Raw genomic sequence first — 27,486 nt, 5'->3', positions numbered from 1 at the left:
AGCATTGAAAATGGGACAGAGCTTGTGGAACACTACACCTGCCTTTTCCGGACCTGAACAGGAGCTGAAGTTGCTCAGCCTTTCGGAGGGATGACTCTTCCACAGTAAAACTGGCACCTCCATTTGGATTATCACTCTATCTGAAGGGATGTGTACAAGAACACAGCCTTCCAAGTACTTAAAGGGGGCCTGCTGAAAAGCTAGGGAGGGAGTGTAGGGATAGCATGAGGGGTAACAGTTTTAATCTGAAAGAGGGTAGATTTATAATAGGTATTAGGAAGAAATTCCTTACTGTGCGGGGGGTGAGGCGCTGGCCCAGGGTGCCCAGAGCAGCTGTGGCTGCCCCCTCCCTGGAAGGGTTCAAGGCCAGGTTGGACGGGGCTGGGAGCACCCTGGGCTGGGGGAAGGGGGCCCTGCCCGGGGCAGGGGGGTTGGAGCTAAACCGTCTTTAAGGTCCCTTCCAACCCAAACCATTGTATGATTCTATGATTCTGTGATTAAGATATCAAAGGAGATGTGCCTATTTTATGGGAAATCAAGTCTTGCATTTGTGGCCAGGCTGGAATAAAAGTCTCAGACCTGTAAGCTCAGGTCAGCATTGGATGCAGATCAGATACACAGCAAATTCAGTTCTGTCTCTGCTCAGGCTGTCAGCAGATACTGGTCACTGAAATGCCTTGTGACTGTAAATGGGATTATGTGGATTGCAGGGAGGAAGGGACGAACCACAATTTCAGACTTAGTTCTGTAAAGTGAGACCGAGTTTACTCAGCCAAAGGGATTTCAGCTTCCTAGTTTGCTCTGCAGGATGCACTGGTTGTTGGGACTAAACTGGTGGGTTTCGCAGTGATGCTGAGCTATTAGTGCAGGGCATTGTAAGCATGTACAACACTTGCAAAACTCAGGTCACGCACTCGTCTATGAATTGAATTGCTCAACACCAGCACCAAAACATAGAAATGTTAGTTAATGCCCAGATCCACAACACTGTGAACTTTAACCTGAGAATGCTTAGCGGAGTGTGCTTTCCTCTGATATTTCCATCTTTGCTCAGCCAGGGAGGTGCCCGAACAGTAATACCCAAAGGAAGGAAAAGCTTGAGTTACTTTTAGGAACAATAGTAGCACCCACAACCACAACAGCGTTGCTCCCATTCGAGCAAACCATTTGAAGTGTCTGTCAAGTAACCACAGTGCGGCAGCCAGCACGGCACTAAATATACTGCAGCACACAGTGAGCCCAGGCTAATGACAACTGTGTATATCTACATTTTGTGAGACAAAAGCCCTATGCTGAAATCACTGCTCTTTCCCTCAGCTTCCAACATTGGAGAGAAAGCACTGAGGCCACCCGTGCTGCTGAGGGGACTCCAGGAACAACTGCAAAGAATCCAGCTCAAATGCTTCCATGTCCAATTTCAGCCCTGCAAAGATGCTCTCTGTCTGCAATAGGGGACATACGAAGAACAAAAGCCCCAGCAAGATCTCAGCTCCATTGCTGTCAGTTGCCCTCAGCCGTGTACTGTTGTCACGCCGTGGCCACAGCGACCCTGGCAGTGGGCTGGGAATGAAGGGAATGTTTTTCTGCAGCACTGACTCATGGAAGCCACTGAGAGGAGACACTAAAGATCAGCCCCTTACCTGCACTCCAGTATGTCACACCTTAACTGTCCTATTGCACAGGAGAACAAAGTAAAATGAGTGAAGCAAAGGATGTCACCAAACTCCTCAGTGAGAACAAAGGCAGATCTTTAACTTGCTGCCATTTTATTTTTTTCCTGCTGAGAAATCAAAGGGAATGAAAGCCTCTACACTGCTTCAAGAGGTTTCAGCGGGAATATCCAGAGGACTGGAAAATGCCAAGATTAAGTCATTTAACGATAAAACAGGGTTATGCAAAAAGTACACCTAGGAAAGGTCCTCTCTCTTAACCAGAAATAATTTTTCAACTGAGACCATTGATCAGTTTCCCACTAGAACATTTGATAAAAGTATTTGTGAGACAGCAGATAACCAGGTCAAAGCAATGACACTGTGAGAAATTAACTTGACTTTTCATATCACAGCAAACACCTGCAGGGCCAGCAAAAAAACATGATTCCCCAGATGAGCAGGTCAAGATGATTTGAAACAAGTGAATTGCATCTAATTAAAAACCACAAAGGCTAAGAGGAAATAAAGACCAGAAGCCAGAACTGTTGGCAATAAGCACACCGACAACTGGAGTACAGAATGTTTAAATATGCTCCAAGCATATTAATAGCAACCAGTTGTCAGGAATGCATCGCTTTTGATCAAGTTTCAGGCAAACACAGAAGTGAAACCCCTTCCAAAGCAGAGAGCGACAGCATCATGCTGCGACAGGGATGCAGACATGAGGTTTCATTAGCCTGTGCCTTTATAAACCTGCAGACCTAAGCATGACAACAAACTGGGCTACGTAACAACCTCAGTGTGCTGACATGGATTTCCATACAACCACCGTTGCTGTGTGCAAAAGCTCACAGCACAACCTCAGCTGAACAACACAGCTTGTTTCACAGAGACGGCCAAGAGCAACAGTACAACGCAAGTAGCAGCGGAGATACCAGCGTGTCCCAACTGAGATGTTGACACAAACACTAGGAGATCAAGTAGACACAAGCCAGGTATTCCCTATTTCTGAAACAGAGATGTGACATCAAGAAGCACAGTCATACAAAACTGTGAGAGCTTCACGCCAGATTGAGAGAAGAAACGCAGGTCAGCATGCTCCAATCATAAAAAACGCACTGGGCAACAGGGCAAAAATAGATGCATCTGATGGTATTTCAGAGGAAGTACAGCATGTCACAGCCTCAAGTTAAAACTCTTCAGCGGAGTTTCCCCTGACCTTCAAGAAGTCTGAATATTTCCTCAGTATTCAGCATCCAGGGATGCTGTAGCTATCTCCGATGCTACCTCTTTCTCCCAAAGCCAACATGAGGGAGATGGACCTGAAAACTCATTCACTGTCTGCTCGTAGTGGTGAAATAGCCTTCAGCAGGCAGTGGATGCCATGGTAATTAGGAGCAGGCTTCAGAGTACTTAAAACTTAAGAGTGGGTGATTTGGCCTTTTAATACAACAGCCACAAAGGTGGCCTGAAGCTACTTTGAAGTACTTCTCCGCCTCAGAATCACACCATGTTCTCAGCTAAAAGCAGTGATGAGGCCAACGCAGCGGAGGGCGAAATCCATAGCAACAGGGAAGCAGAAAGCAATGAAATCCCAATGTGAAGGCTCACTGCAACCAGCTCGACACATTCATTTAAATTACTTATGAAAGATAAGAATGGCTGTAAAACGGAGGACAGTACCAGGGGGTTCTCAAAACTCAAACCAGTTGTTTAACATGCTGAGCAAAGGGCTTGTAAAGCTCTGCAAGGAACCAAGCAGCGCAAAGCAGCTGGAATACGGCTCACAATAAAGGAAGGTTATAGTCAAAATGGGCACGTTCCCATATTCAAGCATAAGCATTGTGCTCTTTGTAATGTCTAGAGGGATTAACAAGATTAATTATTTCCACCTTAAAAAAAAAAAAGGATAAATCAAAGATGATAAATGAACAGTAGAGAAGTGGATAAAGGTTCATATCTCTGTTTTGAACAGCCAAAGGAGTAACTAAATTCGCACCAATAAGATCCTAGTTCTGGACTAACTCCTACCACCAGCTGGGTTTTACACAAGCATTTTTGATGTCTAAGGTTGCCTACCAGTAAGTACAGAGCTAGTAACACGCTTCTTTGCAAATGTATTTGAATTTTCTTGGTTAAAAAACGTTGCATGAAACAGAGCTAAATTAAGCCTGCTCTCCTTTCTGGGCACGTCAAAAATCTCCAGCTACCTGGATGGACAAAAAGACCAGATTATGCAGACACACTTGCACCAAGTTGGCCCTTACAAAAGTTTCCACGTTGTCCTGTGAAGCATGGGGCCTAACCTGTGCTACATATAGGTTGCTGAGCCCCTGATCTGGGCAGATTCAACTCGGTCCTTAAGTAATTATTGCTCCTGAACTATCTAATGCATACTGTTACGTGGGTGGTGAGAGGGGCTCTGCAACCCCTGAGCCAGCGGAGTGTGTTATCAACAAATGTCTTTCTGCCAGTATTTCTTTTTTCATTTACTGTCTCTAAGCTGAGGGGATCCCTGCACAGGAGAGAAAGCTGCTGAGAGGCCAAGAATCTGGACAGGCAATCACAACCCCACCTGGAAAGCCATGGAGTTAGCTGCAGCCAAAAAGATCCGCAAAGGCAGCTTGGCTTTGTAGGAACGATGGCTCCAGAGGCGATGTGCACCAGCGGTCACGCCCAGAGCCGTCATCAGGAAACAGAAATATGCTGAAAGACACAAAAACAGAACACAGGATGTGTCAGAAGCCAACTGCCATTTTTGCCTTCTTGGATATAAAGACAATCCTTGCCCCTGCCTGCTGACACCTGCAGGATCACTCAGAAGATGAGGTTCTCAGCCCACCTCTGCCGGGACATGATGTTCCACTTCCCGCCCCTCCCCGTTTAGCCGGTGCATTGTTCAGGAGAGTCTGGAGGCACTGAAGCACCACGCCCTGACATGTTTGCGCAGCGTGCCTTCGCCAAGCACAGTGGAGTTAAAGTTCACCCCTTGTGTCGGAACAACTCTTCTAACAGGACACTGCCAGCCTCCCCCAAGACAGGCCTTTGCTTGAGTCAGATCTGTCAACTAGTTTAAGAGCATGAGATCCCACCTCTCATCAAGACACAAGCTGTGTCAGAATTTCCACAATAAAAACTTCTCTCATCATCAGAGCTCGTGACTCGGTAATAAAAGTGTGCCAGGAAGCAGAGCATTCACCATCTCCCTCAGTTTCAGGAACTGCTTCTCCCTCCCTTAATTAAAAAATTGGCCAAGTGAACTTGTTTTGAGCATTTTTCAGATGGCCAGCAGAGCACAGGAGCAGGTCTGTTCCTTACTCACCACATTGCCTCCAGGCTAGACACACAGCCTGAGCACATACATCCCGTGTATCCTCCATGCCTAAAATAATACCCCCACCGACTGTCATCGCAGCATCAGTACATCTCTGGTTCTCCTGTCAGCTCACACGTGCTCTGGCGGTTAAACTCGCCTTTCCAGGGGCAGGGGAACAGCTGGCTGGGGCAGCAGAACAAGACAGGGGACCTGGCCCACCTGCTCGAGCCAGGCACCGATTGCTTCTCTGAAGAGGGTCCCAATACGGAGAGTGGCCCGAGTAACGACAATCACCCCGATGCGGCTACATGTCGTCCCCCTTTATTGCCCGAATCACTTGGTTATATCCTTTCCACAGCAAGCACCCGCTGTTCACACACCCCATACCCCTGGATTATTGGTCATAAGCAACTCATCACGCACCCAAAGGGAAACTGTGATAGGCAAGCATCTTGCTGTTTGCTGCATACTTGTGCTTAGCTTGGCCAGATACATAGCTGAGAAAATTCCTCATTAACAGATACAGTTCCTCACAACACAGCCCTTCAAGGTCATTCTCATAACACAGGTGTTGTTAGCAGTCTGATCTCAGGCCTGGATTGTCCAAACCTTGCAACAAAATATTGTGGCCATTCTCTGTCAGAAATTCTACTACACTTCTCCTTTGGTGTGCTTGCTGTTTCTGTCCCTAGCGTCTTTGAATTCCTGTGTGATGGATGATCCATAACCCGAGCTGTTCTGACTTGCAACAAAAGAGGAGACTATGGGAAGGGGTTGGAAGAACAGGGCATTAGAGCTGTTCCTCCTTTTGGAGAGATACTGGAGGGAAAATGTGAACAGGTAGGAGGAAAGTATTATATAAATCCCAAATAAACTGGACCACTTCAAACTATTCATATTCAATGTACCCAGCTGTCATGATATATAAACTCCTATGTCTCCCTCCCATAGGTGTTGATTTCTCATACTGTGCCTAAAGAATACAGGCTCATTTTACAAGAGTGAAGTTAAAACAAAAGCGGATTCAACCAATCTTACAGGACAACCTCAAATGAGTTTGCACAGTCTGAAGCAATGTGCTGTTTAGCCTGCCACCTTACACCCACAGGCACGTTTTAGTTAAAATGTCCTATTTCAAATACCTAAACAGAGTTACTGAAACAAAAATGGAAAGCCCTAGCCTCAAAAGGGACTTTTCTACTCATGTCTGTGCCTGCACAACAGTGTGTCCAGCAGGGAACCCTGTTAGACATGCTAGAAAGGAATTAACAATCAGCTTTTCCCAGTATGTAATGTAAACCATCTATCTTTTCTAAAAGAAAACAAAAATATGTATATGTAGGTGGGTGTCTGTGTCCCTTCATCAACTCGCAACACACACTACTTGAAATTACAGCATCTAAGATAAAATATAATAGAAACATATTTGGTAAAATAGCGGCAACCATATCTCATGTTGTCACCCCTGTGGACTGAAGGAATAAATGGACCTTATCTGCTCCACTGGTGGATCCATCAAAAACAGATTTACCCAAACCGTTTCATATTATGTACGTGGTCCAAATTTCTGTCATCTCCCCCACAGCAAACCAAAGCCTTTCTCACAAAATACAACAGGCAAACAGAGTCAGAATGGTCCTAGTAAAGATGACGCATCTCTAAAACCTGCTTTGGACACCATCACTGAAGAGACAATTCTCCTTTTCAGCAGGCTTCAGTGTTCAAGCCAGAAAAGGCTCATCTGGGCAGTTATGCCCAGTGTGCTGTCTGTTGCCAAATTCAGACTTCTGCCCACTTCCTGGAAGTAGGTACAGAAATTAACTGAAAATCATGCATTCTCTCTGCACATTATTTTACAGATTTTGTTGAATTTACAGACTACCCTCAGATCAGTAAAAATGCCAACACCACAACAACTCACATGCCAGTCTCTGCCACAGTCTTGCAGTTCTTGGACATGCCTCGTCAGTGAAAGAACTCGGATTTCTATGAAATTGGGGAAAACCTATCCTGTCATTTTCTATACATGATGTTGAGCTGTGCTAAAACATCAGTAAAGAAGGCCTTCCAAATCACTCAAATGACTGTAACTGTGAAAACAGATCTGTGACATGCAGAATACTGGCATTAACCAGTTAACATAAAAATAATAAGGTTGAAGTACCGAATCATTACAAGAACATATTGTCTGTGGACTTTATGACTGGTAAACCTCATGCTAGTCACAGGGGCCAAAATCTCTCACCTTCAGCAGTCTCTTTGCTTCCTTAAAGCAAAAAGAAATGCGTTCCTCCCACTTCAAATCAACAGATCACTTGGCTGACCAAGTGCTTCTCAAGGCATCCATCCATCTTTAATTGTGATCGATTGCTTAGAATCAGAATTCAAGGTAAGTGGGTAGAACAAGACATATGCAACATTAAGGTTCATTTTGCTTTCCTTGTCTGTCCAGTGCAAGAAGGAGGCTGAATGGTAGGTAACATACAGATCACATGGAATAGATGCACTGAATACAAGGGATTTAAGCCACTTGATGATTCAGCTCTTATAGAGCTCTGCTTAAGAGAGCCTTTTGTTCAGCCCACTCCACACCACCAGCGCTGCAGCAGAACAGACAACAGTACTTTGGGAGGCTGAGGGCTGCCCTAGGGTCTGTGTGTCACTCTGTGTCCGTATCTTTGAACAGCATCTCCCAGCCCAGGTCCCCTCCCAGCATCATTCCCGATTCACACTTGTCAGGAAGCCCTGGGCTCCAAACGAGAGGAGGATTTAGCAGAAACTTTTCTGCAGGAGTCCTGTTGCTGCGAAGGAGACCTCGCAGGCAGCGTGTATCCAGCTGCCATCCACAAGCGGGCAAGCTCAGCTGTACTTCAGGACAGGGCCTCCCTGGTATTGTGACCCAGCAGAAGGAGCAGGATGCCTGTTTTGCAGCGGGCAGCTGGCATGCCGGGCTCTCCTGATGGCCACGGTGAGGAACAAGCTGGCTCTCACCTGCACGGCTCAGCAAGTAGAGAGGCAGAAAGGCCAACCAACACGGAGCTCCGGACTGAAGAAATACCCTCAGACACTCCCAGAAACATGCTGCCCTGATCAAACGGGGCTTTCCCAGGGTTTCCTTGGGCCACAACTGCAAGCTCCGTCCTCCTGCCCTCTCCAGACCTCCAGGGACTTGCCAGCCCCAGCCACTATCACAGTGATCAAGCTAAAATGGCTGGGGCTTATACCCACGCAACATGCCTGTTTTTTGGCTTTGCAGAGGAGGAATCATAACAGCAGGAATTTTCCAAATACAAATTCTGAGGGCTGAAGCATCCCCAAAAACAAACAAACAAAAATTACTCAGGACCAGAGCAAAAAAAAAAAAATTACTCGGGTTACTAGAGCAGAAACAAATCCCGTCAGATAAATGCATTGTACAGTTGTAGCAGACTTCTGCAGTTCTTACAGGAATTAGGGTGCCTGAAAATTTTACTTGGACACTAATTCCCAATGTATAAATAACCAAGATGGCAAATATCTGCCATGTAAAGATAGGTCTCAAGCTTACCTTTGCAGAATAAATTATGAACTCAAACAAAAAAAAAAAAACAAACAGACTATAAATTGATTTTACGTTAATTATGCACAGCTACAGTAACTACATGAGAAGAGAGCTGCTACTTACCTACCCAGCTCATTTTTGGGAGGTGGGGAGTGTGTGGCAGGGGTAAACATCTCCACGAAACACAAAAGGATTATACTGTAGAGCAGAGCAGCTCAGTTAACAGCAATTTCCCCTTACACTGAAAGCTCTCTCTTAGATCTGTAACTAAACAGGTCTCCTAAGTAATAAAGAATAAAAAACACAGTTATTGCAGAAAAAGGGGCAAGAAAGGAAAAACACAAGAAAACTACCAATAAACAACCTGAAATCCAAGCAGCTAACGACACAGTTCTTTTTAATTTAGTGAGGTACTTAATGTACAAAGAGGAAGCTGGTAAAATAGCCAGGTTAGTTTTCTGCATGTTTCAGTGAGCTAACTCTGCAACCGGGCTGACTTACCAAAGCAAAATTACACTCACAAGGAAACCATAGCATTTCAAGCTTAACCTGTAGACTGAAGACTGAGCTGTGCTATCCGTATCTATTGGCTTCACACACAATCACAGTCCACAAGTGCCCTAAAGTACTGGAGACTCTGCATTCAGAGCAGAGATGACCATCTTGTTGAGGGCGAATAATACGCTGCTCTTCCTCCTCTCAGCTGGTGCTGCAGGTCTGGCAGAAGCGCAGCTTGGGAGAAATGAGAGGTGCTTGAGGGATAAGGAAGATGGAGCTAGAAAAGGGCTGGGTAAGGACTTGCTGGCCACAACCCTGGGGATAGAGCACACAGAACTGCTGGGCAGGCAGGGCCAGCATCTAAAAGAGCCAGGGCACGGGAGTTCTGCCAACGGTACAGCAGCCTGAGCAGGAGCTCTGAAACCACCTGATGAAAGGTTGTGTCACACTAATACCAAAGTAAAAGAAAGAAAGAAAGAAAAACAATATAGTGGAATGAGGACTACCAAGAGGGGAAAAAAAAAAAAAAAACAAACTACCACAGCAGAAAAAAAAAAACTGTCTGGAGAGACCTAAGATGAGAGAGGAAGCAGAGCAGCCAACAAACAGATCTGTGAAAGACAGTGGGTTTAAGGCTGATATTTCTGGTGTTGTGAAAAGCAAGCTAGAGCTGGGCAGCTCACAGTTTCATTCTAAAGCCAGAAGGAGAGGAGGAAGATCCTTTCAAGCCATTTTCTGATCGTTTATTGGGTTTTGCCTTACTCATGGACTGAAGGCAATGTGGAACGTCTGCTTCACTGAGCTGCTGCCAGGGAGCCCTCAGCCTGGCACGGAGCTGAAGTGTGCCACTGGGCTGGGAACACATCCCAGCACTGACTCCGTGGGTCCACCGTCTGCCTTACGCCTGTGGTAGGGTTCTCCTGCCACACAGACCCCAAAGCAGCTCCTTCTCAGCATCAGCTCCCAATTACCACGTTCAGCGTGACAGTTCAGATCTATCCTGTTAATGCAGATCGTGTTGTTAGGCACGTGTCATCCTTACATACCTCTGCATCTTCTGGTTACTGTGGCATTGCATGGCAAGGAGCTCCACAGGTCTGCAGGGCCCTTTTGGGCCTTTACTCCTGTTTCTGCTATTGTAAACTTGTTTCCTTTGAAAACTTATTCGGAACAAGAGCTGAATTCTCTTCCTTAGCCCCTAGGATGGTGCAGGAGTGCTGTGCGCCATGCCCACTGCTCCCCAGAGTGAAAGCTTTCTTGGCCTGAACAGGCTGTGGAGCCCCAAGTTTACATAGCTTTAGAGGATTTCAGCTGGCTGTGGTTTGCTTTAAATTGCTGTCTGTTCAAAGCCACGATTACAGGAGCTTTAGGTTTCTGCAAGCCCACTTTTCTCCCATTTTTCTCCCATTTATCTGAACACGCTGGCTTTAGGACAATTCCCTAGAAATGTAGCCCCTGCACCTCCTTTTACAGTAATGATCACAGACATGCCCACAGCTGTCCTCAACTACGCCCATCCAGGTACCCACTTCTGTGCAGAAAGGCCCATAAAGTAGCTCTGATCTCGCCGCTGCACCAGCTGGATCCCTGTGCACAGGCAGCCAGGCTGCAGCACCCCCAGAGCCAGAGCTCTACCCCCATCACATACAAAACAAGCGCCCCCAGCCAACAGCTCTAACTGCCATCCCAATTAAAACCCAAAACTCTGCAGGGGAGGTTGCAGGGCTTGCTGCAGGTCTGGGAGAGGTCTGAGATCTGGGTGCAAGGACCTGAAAGAGCAGAGCCTGGGCCAAGAGCTCTGGGCCCTGCACAACCCAACCACCAAGCCCAGAGCTGCCTTTGGATGGATGGTAAACCAGGATCTGTTTCAAAGAAGGATGATTTAATCTGGCAGAGCAGAGCTTTTAAGTGGGTTCCTCCTTGTTTCTCCTTACTCCTTCTCAAGACCTCAAGGCAGAATTACTCTCAAACATAAGAATTTTACTTCCTTCTCTGACACCCTCCCTGCAAGCTCTGCAATACGCAAACCACGCTTGATGAAGTAAGCTGGTGTGAAATGCCTCCATGGTGAACAAGGCCCCAGTACGTCACTCCCCTGGACAGGCAGCACGCTCTCCCCCACCGGAGCCCTGCAGAAACATAAGGTCTGACAGGAGCATTTCCAACAGCAAGCTCACTCGAGAGAGTGTAGCATAAACAAAATGCCTCTGAACTGGAGCAGTGGGAGAAGCATTTAAGAGAGGGAACAAAGAGGAAGAGGGGGAAGAGAAAACAACAAGTAAGCCTGTGCAAAAGGACAAGAAGGGATAACCAGTGCACATGAAGATGATGCAAGGGAGAAGATATACGAGGTTCAACTTCTGTACAAACAGGGAGCCATCAGGTTGCTAGGCTTCCAAGTACACTGTGCCTGTGCACAGATGCTATTTATGGGAACATGCCAGAATCAACAGGCAGAAGATTTTTATTCAACATCCCTATTAATGACCTGAAACAAAGGCAAACAGCATATTAATTACAACTGCAGATGATGCTAAATTTGGAGCAGCAGTGAGAGAGCTAAGAAACACAAAAGGATCTATGCAGAAACAGGGAAAGTAAGGCTCAAAATAAAGATCTGCCTGGATAGAAAAAGTGAAGTAATATAGTTCAGGGGGCAATGACTGCAGGCAAGGATCTGCAATGAGGATGAGATGTGTGAGGAAGCGGGAGCCTGCAAGGAGGATCACCAACAGCTCATAAAATATTCTCAGCATGCAATATGATAAGGCAGCCAGACGTCAGTGTGATTTTGAACAGTAGGCACAAAAGTATCATCTTACTGTCAGAGAGAGCAATGAAAACTATACCAGACAAACCGTTTAAAAATGAATGGGATGGGAGATCAACAGCATCTGAGTCATCTTTGTTAGAACAGCTCATTACTCCCATGGCTGGATTTCCAGAAAACCTTCATTATGTACAGTGCCAAACTATTCTGAAAACCTGAGTGTCCAGGGGACTGACGTCTTAGGAAGATATGGGGAGATACTGCCACAGTCCATAGCTACTTCACAGGCATCAGGAATCATCCTCTGTTCTACGTGGTTCCTTAAACGGGAGCAGATATCTCCCCCCAAATATTTCAATTCTGTTGTATGCTGAATATCTCTTCAGTTTCTGAAACTTGGGACCACATTAGAAACATAATATGTATTTACTGTTTGTGAATCCAGCAGATTTCAGACTGCTTTTGACTTGTATCTCATTATAAAATAAACAAACCAACCAAAACAAGAAGCCCAACAAGCACTGGGTTCACTCTGCACATATGCTGGTGTCTGAAAGGGACTGGACATCCTTCTTAGGCACAGCTTACAAGGAGACACTGTGTCAGATAGCAACTATCTGCATGTTAACGATGTCAAACGTAATTTAGTTACATGGAGCAAATCACAATTATCTGTGATGGACAAAACATCAGACATAAAAATAGTAGCGGTGAAACAAAATCAACTGCACATTCACAATGGCGCTACTGTCAATATATAAAACATAAAGCTGCTTTACACAGCATAATGTCATGCCTGTTCCCATGGGGTGGGGACACGCGGAGCCTGGCACTGACTCACGCCCAGTGCCTGCAATCCCTGCCCGCACAGAGGTGGTGAGGTGAGAAGGGATGGCAGGGCTGGGAGCAGGCAGAGGAATCAACTGTTGCCAGTTCCACTCCTGGGATCTCTCTCATACGTTGCTAAAAACCTCAGTCACTTGCAGAAGGGATTTGAACACTGGTCAACTATGGTAAAGTGACTACTTTGAACCTGACACAAGCCTGGAGAGCTGCCATCCTCACAGTTTGGTCTAGGGGAGTTGTACCAAACACAGATCCTACCACCGCCCTGTTTTCCAAACAAGCTCTGGGACTAGGCAAGTTTTGTGACATTTGAGCTTTTTCGCATGTTACAAAGCACAACAAACATTTTTCTGGTCTTGATGCAGCAAATCACCGACTCAGTTTTAAGTCAAATGATTACAGATCTTAGGTCAGCCCAAACAGGGGTATACTACATCAAGCGCCAGGAAGCAGGGCAGGAACTCCCAGACCACCTCTGTCTCACCAGTACCAATGATGGGGAAAAACACAGGGGGGAAAGTGCCAGCTGCTCCAAACAAGGCATGACATGCCTTATGAGATCAGAACAGTGGCTTATTTAGCCCAATACTTCTTCACAACAGAGGTAAGAGGAGTTGCTATTCGGAGGAGACAAAAGAAAAAAAAATATTTTAAAAAATTAGACAGGGAAAAAAGACAATACAGCCCAGTTACTGTTCACTAGCAGTGCCTGCACACTGGTGCAATTCATTATGTGTCATTTTGCACAGAGTATGTGGAAAGTAATTGCCAAGGCTGGAGGCTGTCCCAGAGCTGTTATCACACTTGCTCTCACCAGGAGGGTGACAGATCTTGGATCAATATAGTCACCAAGGGTCAGGGTCTTGGTTTTAAGTCTCATTCTGAGGATGTTACCCCATTTACTCCTGCACTGGTGCAAAGCCCGGTGCAGACAGCGTAGAACAAGCTACACAAGCTTTGCTGTCTCCTAGGACTGGCCACTATCACTGACAGCGATAGCCCTAAACCAGATTTTGGCAGCTACTGCTCCCATGGCCTCAAGCAGGCAGGCAGGGGACCCCCAGCTGGGGCTGCCAGATTGCTCTTTACACCACTGAGCGCTTCCTCTGTGTCCCCACGGCATCCCACTCAGCAAGGACAGAACGATCACAAGCCAGCAGAGAAAGCCAGGAGCACCAACAATGAAACACGGACCAGAGAAACATCCAGTGCACTCACTGTGGTGAGAAACAGAATAGAAGAAAGCGGCATACTCCAGCCACAAAAATCACACCCTGTTTGAACCTCTTGTTGGAGTCCACCTGATTTCTGGTTGCGGCTGCGTTTCTCCCAAGCCCTGTGTCACAGCCTCTGCCCATGGATGCTTCCTGCCAGCCCCCTGATGCAAAGTCCCATTCACAACCAACCGTAAAAGTTACTTTGATCTGCTCAGGGAGCTGTTCCTCGAGTGGCATCTTCTGCTTTCCGTTGCCATCACGGAGAAACCTTAGCTCTTCTACTGCCATCATTTTGAGGACAGCTTCAGAGGCATATAGCACCCTGACTCTGCTGGAGGTCTCACTGCTGGGCAATAACATTCCCAACACTGTTTAAAAGCCCAAGAGATCTGACACGTTCCTAGCCCCAGGTGGGAGTGCTTGAAGTTACATTCAGCAAAGGCTCATACAGTTTTGCACACACACAGCGTCTCTAGCAGTTCAAGGATCAGGAGGCAAGACCCCCATTGATACAGGAGGGAGTAAATTTTTAAGATGACATGAATTCTAGTGATGCTAATGACCGAGAAAGCACATCTTTTACTTGGGGAAGAAAAATTAACAAACCTAAGGGCTGTGCTTCACCTGTAGACATCTGTTACCTCTTCAACAACTGGACAGCTGAAAACAACTGACCTTAAAATTACTGTTGCATGATGAAGACATCTTGTGAAATGACACCATTTGGTAGAAATACTCTCTCTACAGCTGGAGTAGCCAGCAAAGTCTTAGGCAAACCTCTGTACGACAAAGCCTGTCGAGAAATTTCCATCTCAGCACAGGCCTTTTTTTTTTTTTTTCCATCCCTATATATAAAGGGATGCCACAACTTGACTTATTTGTATAAATAACTATTTGAGGATTAAAAATAACAGGGGTGGACATGCAACACTTGTCCATTTCCACACCAGCGTTTTACCTCAGATTCAGTCAGACCAAACCTGCCTGCTAGGGAATTTTAATAAAATGCATAAAACCCAAGGTCCTTTCATCAGGATACAAGAACTGAATGAGAAATAAAGACTCAAGCACAAAGCAAGCATCGCAAAGCTGACTGATCGCCATAAATATGTAAAACTTCTGTATCTTATGGTTAGGATTTTTCCCTTTCTAAAAATTAAATTAGAACTGCATATCCTGCATCTGCCTTCGCTTCCTCACCTGTAGGTTTCTGCTGTTATTCAGTGGCAGATTTAGGACTAATGAACCACATCAACTAATCTGACCAAACCAGAGAAAGCACTTCCAGTAGCGTTGAGCGGTGCCTAACTCCATTCACACCAAAATTAAGGGAGGCACAGCCATCCATTTCAGTAGCTGCACCATGCTCTGCCTCTTCTGAACACCTCAGAGATCATCCACTTCACTACGCACACAAGACAGCTGTAGAAGATTCTCTTCTGATTCAACATCAAGGCTCAGATCAGAAATACAGCCAATAATTTAATGGTGCCTGGTACCGCAACACTTTTTTGTGCTATCAGTAGATAAGACCAAGTTTTGGGATATATTTTCTTAAAATGCCATGCCTACCTTCAGAAAGGAAAGTTCTGCTACGCCAAATTAGACCAGCACTTGGTCTATCCAAACGACTCATTGAAAAACACCATTGATGTCATGCACTGCATTGGCAGGAGGGCCAGGGTCAGCATGCACCATTATTAGATCTAGATTAGATATCAAGTCTCCCATACACATCTCTCCTTGTCACCCTCCAGGGAAACCTTGGAGATCTCTTCCTCCACACTGGAGACATGAGCAGTAGTAGTAACACAGCACTTAATGCACATCTTCCTATGAAAAAAAAACCCTAAATTCCTGATCTGGAGCTACATTTACTAAGGAGAGAGAAATTTCCCACCTTAATCCCTACATTGCTGACAAGAAGAAATACTGAATTAGTGCTCTGACCCTAGGGTCTCTGGGAAGGAAACACTGCACAGCTAGCAAACCGAGTCTGTTGGCCAGCCCACTGTTTGCTGAGCCCTGCTAACTATCAGAGACTGCCATCAAAAAGCACCTTGGGCTGGAGTCAAACTAGCAACCGAGAATTAAAAAGCACCAGCGTGCAGAAGCACCAATTCCCTGAGCCACCCGCTGCACAGAGTGTGCCAGCTCTCATGGGGACCCGTGCATCCCTGTGAAGAACCAAACCTGTGAAATCTCAGGCCAGAAGCAAGTTCATCTAAAATTAGATCTACACGTTCTCTGAGCTACTCTAAATTGAACCAAGAGAGAAAGAGATAAGAGGAAGCACAAAGGCAAAGGGGAAACAGAGTTTTAAAGCTGCACAGAAGGTGAGTGTAGACAAGGCCCTTCTCCTGCCCCTCTGTACTGTGGTGGAGGAGCTCCAGGACAAGCCATCTGTGGCATCTTCTTGGCCCCACCATCACCAGCTCTTGAAATCCAAGTTGTCTCTGCCTGGATGCACATGCCTACATGGGCATTTTCAGGAACATTCCTCAGAGCCAGCCTTTTTGGCTGAGTATACAAAAGACTATATTCCAGTTGGAATAGCAGAAGCCTTCAGCAGTCAATGTGACATAAATAAAGCCAATAGAGCAATGGAAATCATGGCTGACAGCAAGTATTCCAGCGAATGCTAAAATTCCCCTAGGAAGCAAATACAGATTCCCTGAACTTACCAGAAACTGAAGATTGCCTTAAGATACCAAACAGTTTATATATATTTTTAGATCAAAAGAGAAGGCTGGAAGATGCTCTGGTTTCTCTGAAATTTTTGATGCTTACATGTAGCCTCTCTCAGCTCAGCTGAATCCTCTACCATCACAAAACCGTGGGCAGATTTCACTTCTCTCCCAGTGACCTCACTGCTGTCCTCAATCCGCACACCACCTAGGCCTCTGGTGGTTTTTAAGTGCTCTATAAATGCCAAGAATGAATTCATGCCAATTTTGTCTCCTTTTTATCAAAGACGGAGCAAAGAAATAGTGCATTTAAGCCATTAGCACGGCACTCCAGAGCCCTGCATTCAGCAGGCAGCTCTGCCTCAGGGAAGGATTAGTTATTTAGCACCCCTGCCCATCACTGGAGAAAGCTTGCCCTGTACGCAGCTGGGTACGTGGCAGGGGAATGGCCTCATCCTGCTGCTCATGCTGTGCATGCTGGCAAGACCACCCAAAACACAGAGCCAGGGAAGAGCGGCTTCTCAGCTATTAGAATCAAAGTGGCATGCTGTGTAATTGTGTACATTAAGGCCACCATCTCTAGGCATGAGGCACAGGAAAGGAGCAGGGCTCAGCAGGGAGCGACCCCCTTCTGAACTGCTAGGTGTCCAGGCGTGATTCCCTGAATGGGATCCAATCCACAGGACAGACCCTGCTCCAATCCAGTGTCTTCCCAGGCCAGCCAGCAGCTGCCGAAGCAGAGATCTGATGGGTTTGGCTCCTCAGGACTTCAGACTCTGGACGATGTTGCCATCCCTCTGTATCATTGCATCGTGCCCAGGTGCTTTGTGCCTACTTCACTTCTATGCTGTCAGCTCCTACACCTTTGGCCTCTCCCAGTTTTCTCTCACTCTGCCAGTTTGAGCCTCAGGAAAGGGCTGCAAGCGCTACACCCCCCTAAAGTTAGAAGACGCCGGGCCTCTTGCATCCAGCTGAACATGTGGCAGGCAGGTCCGTTATGCAGAGCTGTCAGGTTAGAGGATGGTGCCGAGGCAGAGGATGACACCTTTGTCTCCAGTGCAGTGGGCAGGCTGATGCTGTCAGCTCTCTGGGGACACTCACTGGATGATTGCTCACCGTGCTCCCTGAATGAGGACCCACTGCACCCCTCCAGCGCAGCCCTGCTCCCGCAGCGAGCTGCGGCACAGGTAAAAGACCCACACACTGGGGGCCTCCACCTACCCAGCAGGATGTTTTTCATATTTCCCCCCTCCCCACTTCACCACCACCACCTGTGTATACACTGGAGGAGGAGACCAGCTTTCAGCTGCCTGCTGAATAGTGGCCAGGCAGTTTTTGGCCAGCTCAAGCACACAAGTCTATCCCTCTGCATCAAAGGTAGGAGCCAAAGCCAATGGAAAACAAGGAGAGCCTTGCTACTGCTCCTGCGAGGATGTCTGGCCACATTTGCACGCCGGCCTCACTGCAGCCAAGTCCAACTGACTGCAGCAAGGGAAGGAGCAGCTCAGAATGAAAATAATCATCTGTAACCACCATTACAACTGATTGCTTCAGTTGACTATAAAGGTCCTACTTCCACATCTACAACCAAATGCATTCTGGAAAGAAGTTATAACCTCATGGTGCTGGCCAAAAAAATTATTGAAAGGCAAACCCCTTTTTTCACACCCTCAATCCCCTATAAAATACAGAGTTTCTGACATTTTTGTAACACATGATGCCATTTCCAACCTGCACTGTTACCCAACACTCATACATTTCCCTTCTCCAGTGCCCTGGTAGTGGCCCTGCCTGAAGGATCACCCAAAGAGAGCAGGAGGCGCCAAGCAGGAGCCCAGGACTGCTCTCCCTCCACCTCACGTGCTGCCAGAGCTCAGAGAACCTATTTCTAGTCTTTTCCATCAGGACCCACTACACGAGCTGCAGCCCTTCTGCATCCCAACTCTTCCCCCTCCATTTAAGAACAACATGAAATACATCTCAGAAACACCTTGTTTCTCCCTGGCCTCCAGTTTCTTTCCAAGCTCTTGGGTGTCCAGGAGGGCACAGCAAGCTTATACATCTATTCCAGCCCTGGACTGCAGCAACTGCTGGTTAGAGCAGCACAAACCCCTTCTAAGTGCCTTTTCCCTTGCTTCTGAAATGCCACCTAAGGGCCTGGGCAGAGTTCTCTTTGCATATCCAGCTGTATGGCCATGATAGGAGGCAATTAATCCAGATGCAGAGAGCAAGGTAGGAGCAGCCAAACACTGCAACCCCTTTGACTGACACAGCAGGATCCCACAGAGAAGGCATTACAGTGAGGCTGGACTGCGGAAGATACGAAACACTCAAAAACACAAAGTCAGCCGAAGAACCGAGCCAGAGAGCCAGGCAAAGAAAGAGTTCGGTCAAGAAGAGCTCCCCCATTTGCCAAGACAAGGATATTTTATTCTGATCTGTTCTAAACATCATCTGAGAAGCCAGTAACCAAAAATGGGTTAAGAAAGACCCTCATTTCAGTCTCCCTCCAGAAATCCCCATCTTCCTGGTGCTGAGGTCCCTGCACGAGGGATGGCACGCAGGATTCCCGACGCCAGCATCTGACAAACAGCCCTCCCCTCTCTTCCATATCAGCCTTGCTTTACTTAGCACAGTAATTGTTAGTGCTTCAGCTCTCCAGTATGGCAGCACATTTTATTGTTAGCCTACACAGTAAAAATAAAATCTGACTGCAATAAATTGCTTGGCTTCAATTATAACATCAGTGTTAATTACAAGTGCAACTGTAATTGCAGGGAAGGAAGGCAGAGTGGCAGTGATGAAGATGCACACTGAATTCTGGTGGGCGAGCTGACATTTTCCAGCCCAGCCCTCCCAGGGGAGAGCAATGCTTTTGCCTCCTTGACAGCGGCTGCAGCAATCCCAGACAAGCAGGCCCGTATGGCTCACACTGCTCTGTCTGGTGGCACCTCCTGGAGAAGAGGCATCTGATCTGCTTCCAGCCCCTGGAGACTTCCTCTGATGCTGACACCACTCTGACCGATGCATTCCCTCTACTTGCAGCGAAGTCCATCCTGACTTACCCATGCAAACTCCTCAGATCCTCTATACTGTCATCCCCACCTCCACATGTAACCAAAGACAAAAATCTAGAGCCACCAATCTCTGTTGCTTCCCCAGAGCCTGCCTACACCAGCTCAGGAGCTGGTGTGCCAGGGCTGGAAATGGTATCTCACGCTTCTGCAGCCCCTGGCTGTGCTTCTACATGTTTGACACAGCCAGCTCTGAGGGTGCCAGCAAACCTCCCCTGCTCTTTCTTTCACAGAACTGCTTCAGTGGGATGGTTCTCCCAACCCCTGCCGATGTCAGGAGGCAGCCCAGAAGCCAACAATCCCTGTCAAACTCAGTAGGAGTAGAGACAGAGATTTCTACCTTTGCTGGATCCAGCTCTCATCTCTGTCCTCATCGCACAGGTCAAATGGAAAGAGTATTTGAGGCACTTCTGGTCTGCCTGGAGCACAGCTCAGAGCAGCCAAGGGCCCAGCAGTGCTTTGTTCTGGGTGAACATCCTGGTGTTTAAACACGAACAGCTTCACTACTCACCCATTCATGCTGCCCAACTTGCAAGAACTCCTTAGCAGCGCCTTGAACCCACCTCCCGAGAACAGGACCAAAGGGCCACCACGCGCACCCAAGGCTCAGCACAGACATGCTCTGCACGCACAGAGACATTAGGATTTTCTTCTCCGTTCCTTTACTGTGTTCATGGCAACCACATGCCGTGCAGCACGCAAAACAGAGAGAAACAAAACAGAGCACCATGCAAAACAGAGGGAAACAAAACAGAGCACCACCAGTGCACTGGGGATTAAATCAAGATGGGGAACAAAAATTCGTACTTACAGCTGAACGTCGTGAAGTTCACAGACAAGACCTTAAGGAATCATCTCCAGCAACAGTTAAAACAAGAGAGGCATGAACACTGGGCAAGGGAAAACATCTGACAGGTGGGAGTGTCCTCTACAGTAGAGCATCTCAGAGCAGGATCTGGAACAGGCCCAGGTCTGCTCTCACATCTGTGAATTGCTAGGTGGAGGGTGTGTTCCCCAACTCTAGAGGGGGCACAGAGCTCAGACTGTTCCCAGATGTGAAAGGCTGGGGAACAGCACCTTACAGCCACACCCACCTCTAGGGCACTTGTTATTTTTAAGGAGAAAAGAACTGTTTGAGAAAAGACTCTGTTCCAGTCAGAGATTATGGGAGTTCAGCTCTTAATGCTAAGGGGGAAGGAACAAGCCAAGAACTTGACTATTAAGACAGACAGCTGTAAAATAATGCTTTCAAACGGGGCAGGGGAAGAAAAACCAGTCCAAACCCGCTCTGGAGATAAGCAGGGCTATCCCCCAGTGCTGATGTGCACCTCAGAGATGCAATTCTCATTCTGAAGGTCTACCTCTTCTCCGCTCATCTAGTGGTCTAGCTGCTGTCTTGAACTGCTGAAAGCACAGCGGAGCCGGGGGTTGATGGACAAGGCTGGCCTCCTGTATGCCACAGAAACCTCCCAGAGCTGCTAACTGCTCATGGCCAGGGCCATTCCGTGAGCCAGAAGGTGGGAGATGTCTCCTGGGAGTAAGGCAGGGTAAGGTCCTTCTGTTCCTTAAGCCCCCCCTGCCAAGGTGGCCCCAGACACCTCTGCAGAGGTATCTCAGACGAAAGCATTCACTACCCATTTCCTGACCGAAAACCTTGCCTACAGAAATCATCTGAGCATAGCCATTTTGCAGAACCCAGAGGGTGCTCCTGCCAGAGTGGCAGCAGGAGTGACAGTAAGAGAAGTTTTAATCAAATATCTTCATTTCATGTCTGTGAAACAGAAACAATATTTCCACTCTCCTTCATCTGCAGAGGTCTCAGAAGTACCAAGTAAAACTTCCTTGGAGCTAGGATTTTTTATTTACAACCATCTGTGCAGTTTCTAACATGTGGTTAATGACTAAAATCACTTAATAACCAAAAAGCCAGTAGATGGCACTCAAGAATATGCACGACTTCCAAAATTTGCAAGACCAATAAAACTTGCATCTGCAGTGCACAACAGCAACATGTACCTCATTACACAGACATGCTACCAGAAGGGCTGAGAAAGAGGTGATGACCTCAGCGATGCCCTCCAGGCACGAAATGCTAAAACCACAGTTGCTTTAATCTCTCATATCTAAGAGATCCAGGCAGCAGCTTTTGGATCCAGACCCATGCCTAGGAGCAGTTTTTGTTTTGGCAGGGATGCAGCTGGGCAGCACCGTCGCTCCGTCTGCGCTCTCAGCCAGCCAGCACTCAAGCAGAGGGGAAAGCGGTGGGTAAGCATGGCATGGGGCCTGCCACGGCTGAACACCATCAATCTGGCATTCTCAGGAGCACTAAAACGTCTCCTAAACACTGCTAAAATAAGAGCAACAAGCCTCCCCTCCCGTATAAGCACCATTAGAGCAAGGGCATTCCCCTCCCCAGCCCCAGGCTCTGGAGAGGCCTGTCAGCATGGGAACTGACATCCCCTCAGCTGTCAGGCAGCTCTGGGAAACACATCCAGATGATACAGGGTTTCTGGGTGGCCATGCCTGCGCCTGGTTTTGAAAATTTTCAGTATTACTAATGCTTGGCAGCCTGAAAGAAAAGGTTTTAAAGCAGGTAAACAGCTTGGTCTTCTGTGGGGTCTTCCTATTATGCATTTGGCTACTTTAAGTGCTTCCTCACAAGCCCCCTCTGAAGGCTAAAAAGCACCTTTTTGCACACCAAATATGAGACCCCTACACACCATGTGATCCCCCAGAATGGAGTCTAAGAAAAATAAGCTATCATGAGCCCACAAAAAAAACCCCAACCTGTTACCAGTGGAAACACTGGGCCCTGTAGTGAAACATGCTGGTAATTTTCTCTGTACAAGTATTTCAGAGTTTTTTGCTTTGCTTTCCTAACCCAAACAGATAACCTCACTGGGACTGCAACAGGATGGAGCTGGTTGGAGCAAAGAGTTTCGTGCCTAAGAAGCACCACTTAATGGCACATTACAAACTTAAGGGGATGAGCCTCACAGTTTCCTACCAACTGGCCTGTGGAATGACATGCAGCTTGTCCAGCCCAAAAGAGGCCATCAGCAAGCCACAGCCACATCCACAGCTCCAGATGGCCACAAGGTCCCCTTTGTGCAAGGTCATTCCTGGGCAACCCGCATGCCTGGCCCAGCTGGCAGACCCATCACACCAGTCCCTGGTTTCTGTGCAATCATCCTGCTTTGGTTCCGGATGCAAGCCTGCAGAGAATTGTAATCCCTTCCCTTCAAACCCCTCTACAGGGGCTGCTAAGCACCAGGAACCCAAAGCCCTGCAAAAGCAGGTGGACAAAAAGAGACCTGAAGGCAAAGGTTCAGGTGCCAGATCCCTGGAGCCTGGGCTGCACCACGCTCTGAGCTTTGCAGGATGGCTGGTGAGCCCTGCCAAACCTGACTGCCCTGCCCAGTAAGCCTACCGGTGGGCCTTGGGGCAAACAAGGCTCCAGGCACAGGTCCCACCCCTTTCCAAGGCTGGGAACCCGAAGTGCAGGGATGTCCCGAAGCAGCAACTGTCAGCTGCGAAGCAGGACAGATGTGGACAGCAAAGCACCATGAGGAAGGAGGGACCACATATCGCAATCTGCCTGGCTCTGGATCAGGAGGGAAAGGGCAGGGCAGCAGGGTCTTCTCCATACACCCCTGCATCAAATCACAAATCAGGCTGGAAAAGAGAAAGGCAAGAGGGCTCCCAGTGAGCATGGTTAGGCTGGGGGAGCAGGGGACCTTTCAAAGGCACAGCGGTGGCACAGTCTTCTGGGACAGCTACACGGCTGTCCCACAGGCACAGCCCAGAGCTGCTTGATGCCTTGCACATATCCTCTGCTGCCTCCTGGGTCAAGGCAGTTCCCAGCTTATGGAAAATTTTGACATGAGTAATTTTACTAGTTTTGTTCAGCTTGGACTGAAACGAAATTCCACAGAGGCGTGGGGATGGCCCCCAAAGGCTATGATTTAACCAGTTTATCTGTACGTCCCTTGAAAGATAACCCAATTCCCCGTGCCCCCTGGGCAAGGTGGCTGCACCACCCAGAATGCTGTTTGGGATCCCTTGTGCAACCCCTGGCTCCATGTGGTGTGTGGGAAGCTGTAACATGAGCCTCAAGGTGTTAGTGCGGGAGGCAATGGGAACAGGGGAGCACAGATAATCCTGAGTAAACAACCAGCCGAGCCTTTGCTTGGCAGCGTTTTTTCCATTGTCTATTATGTACAGCTGGACCAATGTCAATAAATTACCAATGGAAATGAGCCCTGCTGAGCAGGCAGTTTCACTTGATCAGCTGCTTTCTAGGTGGCACAGTGGCTTTTCAGCCCCGCTTAGCAAGCAGTGGTGAATCAGGGATTACCAACTGCCTTCAGGGGTGGAAAGGAGGAAAGCAAACCTTGCAGAGAGGGAGGGAAGCGCCCAGTCCGCGCTGGCCAAGAATCCACTGAGACACGCCGCTGTCTCCAGGGAGAAAAAAGAAAGAAGGCAGACAGGCAGAGGTGAGCTGTCGGAAGCTGCCCGCTTCCTGCCAGACACCGCGGAGATCGCACCCAGAACCCACAAGCCACTCTCCGCACACTTGCTCCTACAACTTACCCACGGGGGAACAGTGGTGGGGAGCATGGGACAGAGCAATGCAAGGGATTGCATAAAATCACCAGGAAGCTTCCCAAAGCCTGGGCAGGCTTGGGAAGAAAAAGAAAACCATGGAGGGATGCAATGAAGACTGCAGCTCCTCCATCCACACCCTTCAGTCTCTGCACACCTCTGCGCTACCTGACACTACGCCATTACCCACCACTCCACTCCTCTTCTGTGCCAACCCTGCTCCGAAGGCCAGTGGGCAGCCACCACCCACAGAAAGGCAGCCTCGTAGCTGGTCTGCACAGGGAAGATGTGGAGAACTGGGGAGGGCAGACGGATAAATCTGATTGATCCTTCTTCCTTCCATCACAGCTTTATCACTTGGCTCCTTCCAGAGCGAAGGAAGGTGGGTTTGTCAACTTAAGCAACAGCAATCCTGCTTTTGTCTACCCCGAGTCTCTCAGAGGGACCTTGGACACAGGTCTCCAGCATGACAGCAAGCTACTTTTGTCTGACATACTCTACAGGAGATCCTGTATTTTCACCTCGCCCACCACCTCTGAGGGGGGCAGACCCTGCAGCAGCCCCATGCAAGGACGGCATGCAGTGTCCTGCTGGCCAGGACTACTGGAACCAGTGCACTCACTCCCTGCTGCAGAACCCTTGTAAAAACCACCCGGCAAACTCCCGTAAAAACTTTGTGGTCTGCTTTAGGGTGGCTGTTAAAAATTACAGTGTTGAGAAATGGGAGGCTCTCGCTTTCAGAAAAAAAGCCATTAAGTTGCAAAGTAGTTGAGACCTGTTTATTATTTAGCATCTGTTTAATTTCAGCTAAGAAAAAGTACCATGGAGGATGGAAGGCTGTATTGGTAATGCAATCCTTCAGCTCCAGCCTTAGGGAGTTGTGTAATTAAGACACAGTGAAATCAGAGATGATTTGAACTTGTCTTCTTGGAAAGGAAAAACAGATAAACACAAAGCCCACTGGACCACACGCTATGGGACCTTAAAGGGTTGAAAACAGACCACAGGCTGTGCGTTCTGGTCACACAGCTCCCGCAGGCTCTCCTGGTCTCCCCAACCATCAAGCTAACGGCCAAGGTAAACTATGAAATCAGCCTAAACACAACCAGAAATAGAGAGGGGAGACGAGTAGCACTCACAGAAGGAAACCAAGCAAAACACAACCATCCCCCCAACCTTTTCTGGTTATCATCAAGACAGGTAACACCTTGGGCAAACCAGGCAGTCAAATGCCGCGTCCCCATGAGGGACCCTGCAACAGTTGCCCAGTTAAGAACTTGTCAGAGGCCAGTAGTAGACAGAAGGGTTCATTTCCCAACTGCAAACAGCAACGGTGGCTATTTCTTCTTATTTATGACAGACTGGATATCAAAATCTTAAATCTGAAAAAGACATTTAGGAATTTCTCCAACAGAAGAAATAAACATGATTGCTAAAGCACTTGGCTAGGGCTTTTTGAGAGTCATCTCAGCACTACTGATTGCAGCCTAACAACCTGAACTCCCTGCGAGTTCCATGCAGCAGACATCCTTCTTTCCTCTGTACAAAAAAGTCCCAGACCATTACATTCTCCGTTCACTCAAAAGCTCCCAAAAGCAGGTCCTTTACCCAAGAAATTGCATCAGCACTAAAGCAGCATTCAAATTTTTATCCTCTTGGCCACCCACATTTACATGACTCGATACACAATTCTGCTCAGTGAAGAATGATACCAACATCCACCATTTATTAGTCTCACAACCCCTGAGAAACCTTGCATGCTACTGCAGTGCTTCTACGTGGCTCTTCTCCCAGCATTGTTCTTTTGTGGAGAAAAAAAGGACCTCACTGTACGATGGAAGGAAGGACGCTGTATTTCATATTCTTTCCCAAACCAAATTGTCAGCTTTTCATGGCTAGCAAGAAGACAGATGCAGCAAGCTACCTCACCTCAGAAAACACAGCTGGGCTTATATCCTCCTTGCCAGCGTTTTACAGCTCTTCCTAAATCTTCCCTGATGAGATGATGTATCACCTTCCCCAAGAGACAAAGGACTGGATGATTTTCTACTCCCAACCACAGCAGAAAAACGTGGGTGTTCATAAAGTAGCAAGGGGAAAGCAGCAAAGCGAAGACGAATGCGTTTGCTATCAAGACTTTTACACCAAAATATCATCTGCTTGGCTTTTTTTTTTTTTTTTTTTTTTTTTTTTTTTTGGAACTGAAAGCCCTGTTAAATGTAACCGGAGGGAGAGCGCCTCCTGTTTCTACAGCAACCGAGGGCCTGGCGCTGGCATCCCGGGAGCTGCCGGGGGGGGGGGGGGGGGGGGACGGGGGACAAAGGCCCGCCCGCTCCACGCCACGCCACGCCACACGACTACACGAATAAGCGGGGTAAACACATCGAAAACAAAGCGCGGTTTGCTCTCGCTTCCCCCCTCCGCCTCCGCCCTGAGCCGGGCGGGGGCCACGCCGGGAACCCCCCCCACGCCCCCGCTACACTCACCCCAGAGGAGAGTGAGGAGCTGCGCCCGCGGCACCAGGCTGAGAGCGTAGACGGCCCCCAGGTGCAGCAGCCCCATCAGCACCACGTTGCGCCAGACAATGGCCTGCCCGCAGCCCACCTCCCGCCGGGACGCGGCCATCTCGCCGGCGGGGCTCTAAGGAGGAGCAGCGGTGGCCCCCCCCGCGTCTGCGAGCCCGGGGGAAAAAACGGCGAAGGGCGGCCAAACCCCACCACCACGGAGCTCCCGGGGCCGCCCGGCTTCGCCCCGCACCGCGGCGGGGGGACGGGGCGGTGAGGCGGAGGGAAGGAGCGAGGAGGAGGGGAGGAAGGAGGAGGGGGGGGGCGGGCGGCCGCCGGCCCTGCATAGCGACAGCCAATGGCGGCCGCGGCCCGGCCCGCCCCCGCCCGCCGGCACCGGCGCTGCCGAGGCGCCGCCTCCCTCAGCCGGCCCCAACGGCCGCCCGCCCGCGCCGTGAGGGGGGGAAGCTTCCCCCTCAGCGGGTCCCGCCTAAGGGAGAGAGGTGGGATGCCGGCGCCCTTTTGTCGGAGGCTGACCCCCCCAGAGAATGGCGGACACCTCCTGCGCCCGAGTGTGAGGGGAGGCGGGCACTCCCCCCGCACACACACACCGCGGGAGACGGGGTTTAAAGCCCGTGAAGCCGGAGTGAAAAAGGTGCTGCTGGTGCTGATACTTCTCACTTGGAAGTGGCCATAGTTAATAGGGGATAGAAGCACGCTCCGTACTTGCAGGTGGTTATAGGCATACAGCCAACGGACAGCCTGGCAAAGTGACT

At 48.4% G+C, this 27,486-nt stretch overlaps 1 protein-coding gene across 3 annotated transcripts in view; it reads right to left on the bottom strand.

Annotated features, from left to right (window-relative positions):
* The window catches only part of SCD5 (stearoyl-CoA desaturase 5), a 33,713-nt gene extending 6,696 nt beyond the window's left edge, over positions 1-27,017 (bottom strand). Inside the window, exons 1-2 of one of the 3 annotated variants that reach the window (XM_032997978.2) lie at positions 26,693-27,017; positions 4,228-4,358 (exon numbers count right to left, since the gene is read on the bottom strand). In XM_032997978.2, the coding sequence (XP_032853869.1) occupies positions 4,228-4,358; positions 26,693-26,831 (270 nt within the window). In that variant the 5' untranslated portion in view covers positions 26,832-27,017. Of the gene's footprint in view, positions 1-4,227; positions 4,359-8,632; positions 8,661-26,135; positions 26,301-26,692 lie in introns of those variants that run through there. The other 2 variants (XM_042796954.1, XM_032997979.2) reach the window with 2 other exon arrangements.
* Positions 27,018-27,486: the final 469 nt, after the last annotated feature.

The sequence above is a fragment of the Tyto alba genome, unplaced genomic scaffold (genome assembly GCF_018691265.1).
Source record: "Tyto alba isolate M040663 unplaced genomic scaffold, T.alba_DEE_v4.0 Super-Scaffold_23, whole genome shotgun sequence".
Taxonomy (NCBI): Eukaryota; Metazoa; Chordata; class Aves; order Strigiformes; family Tytonidae; genus Tyto; species Tyto alba.
Note: the sequence above shows the minus strand (reverse complement) of the source record. Positions and strands in the feature narration are given on the sequence as shown.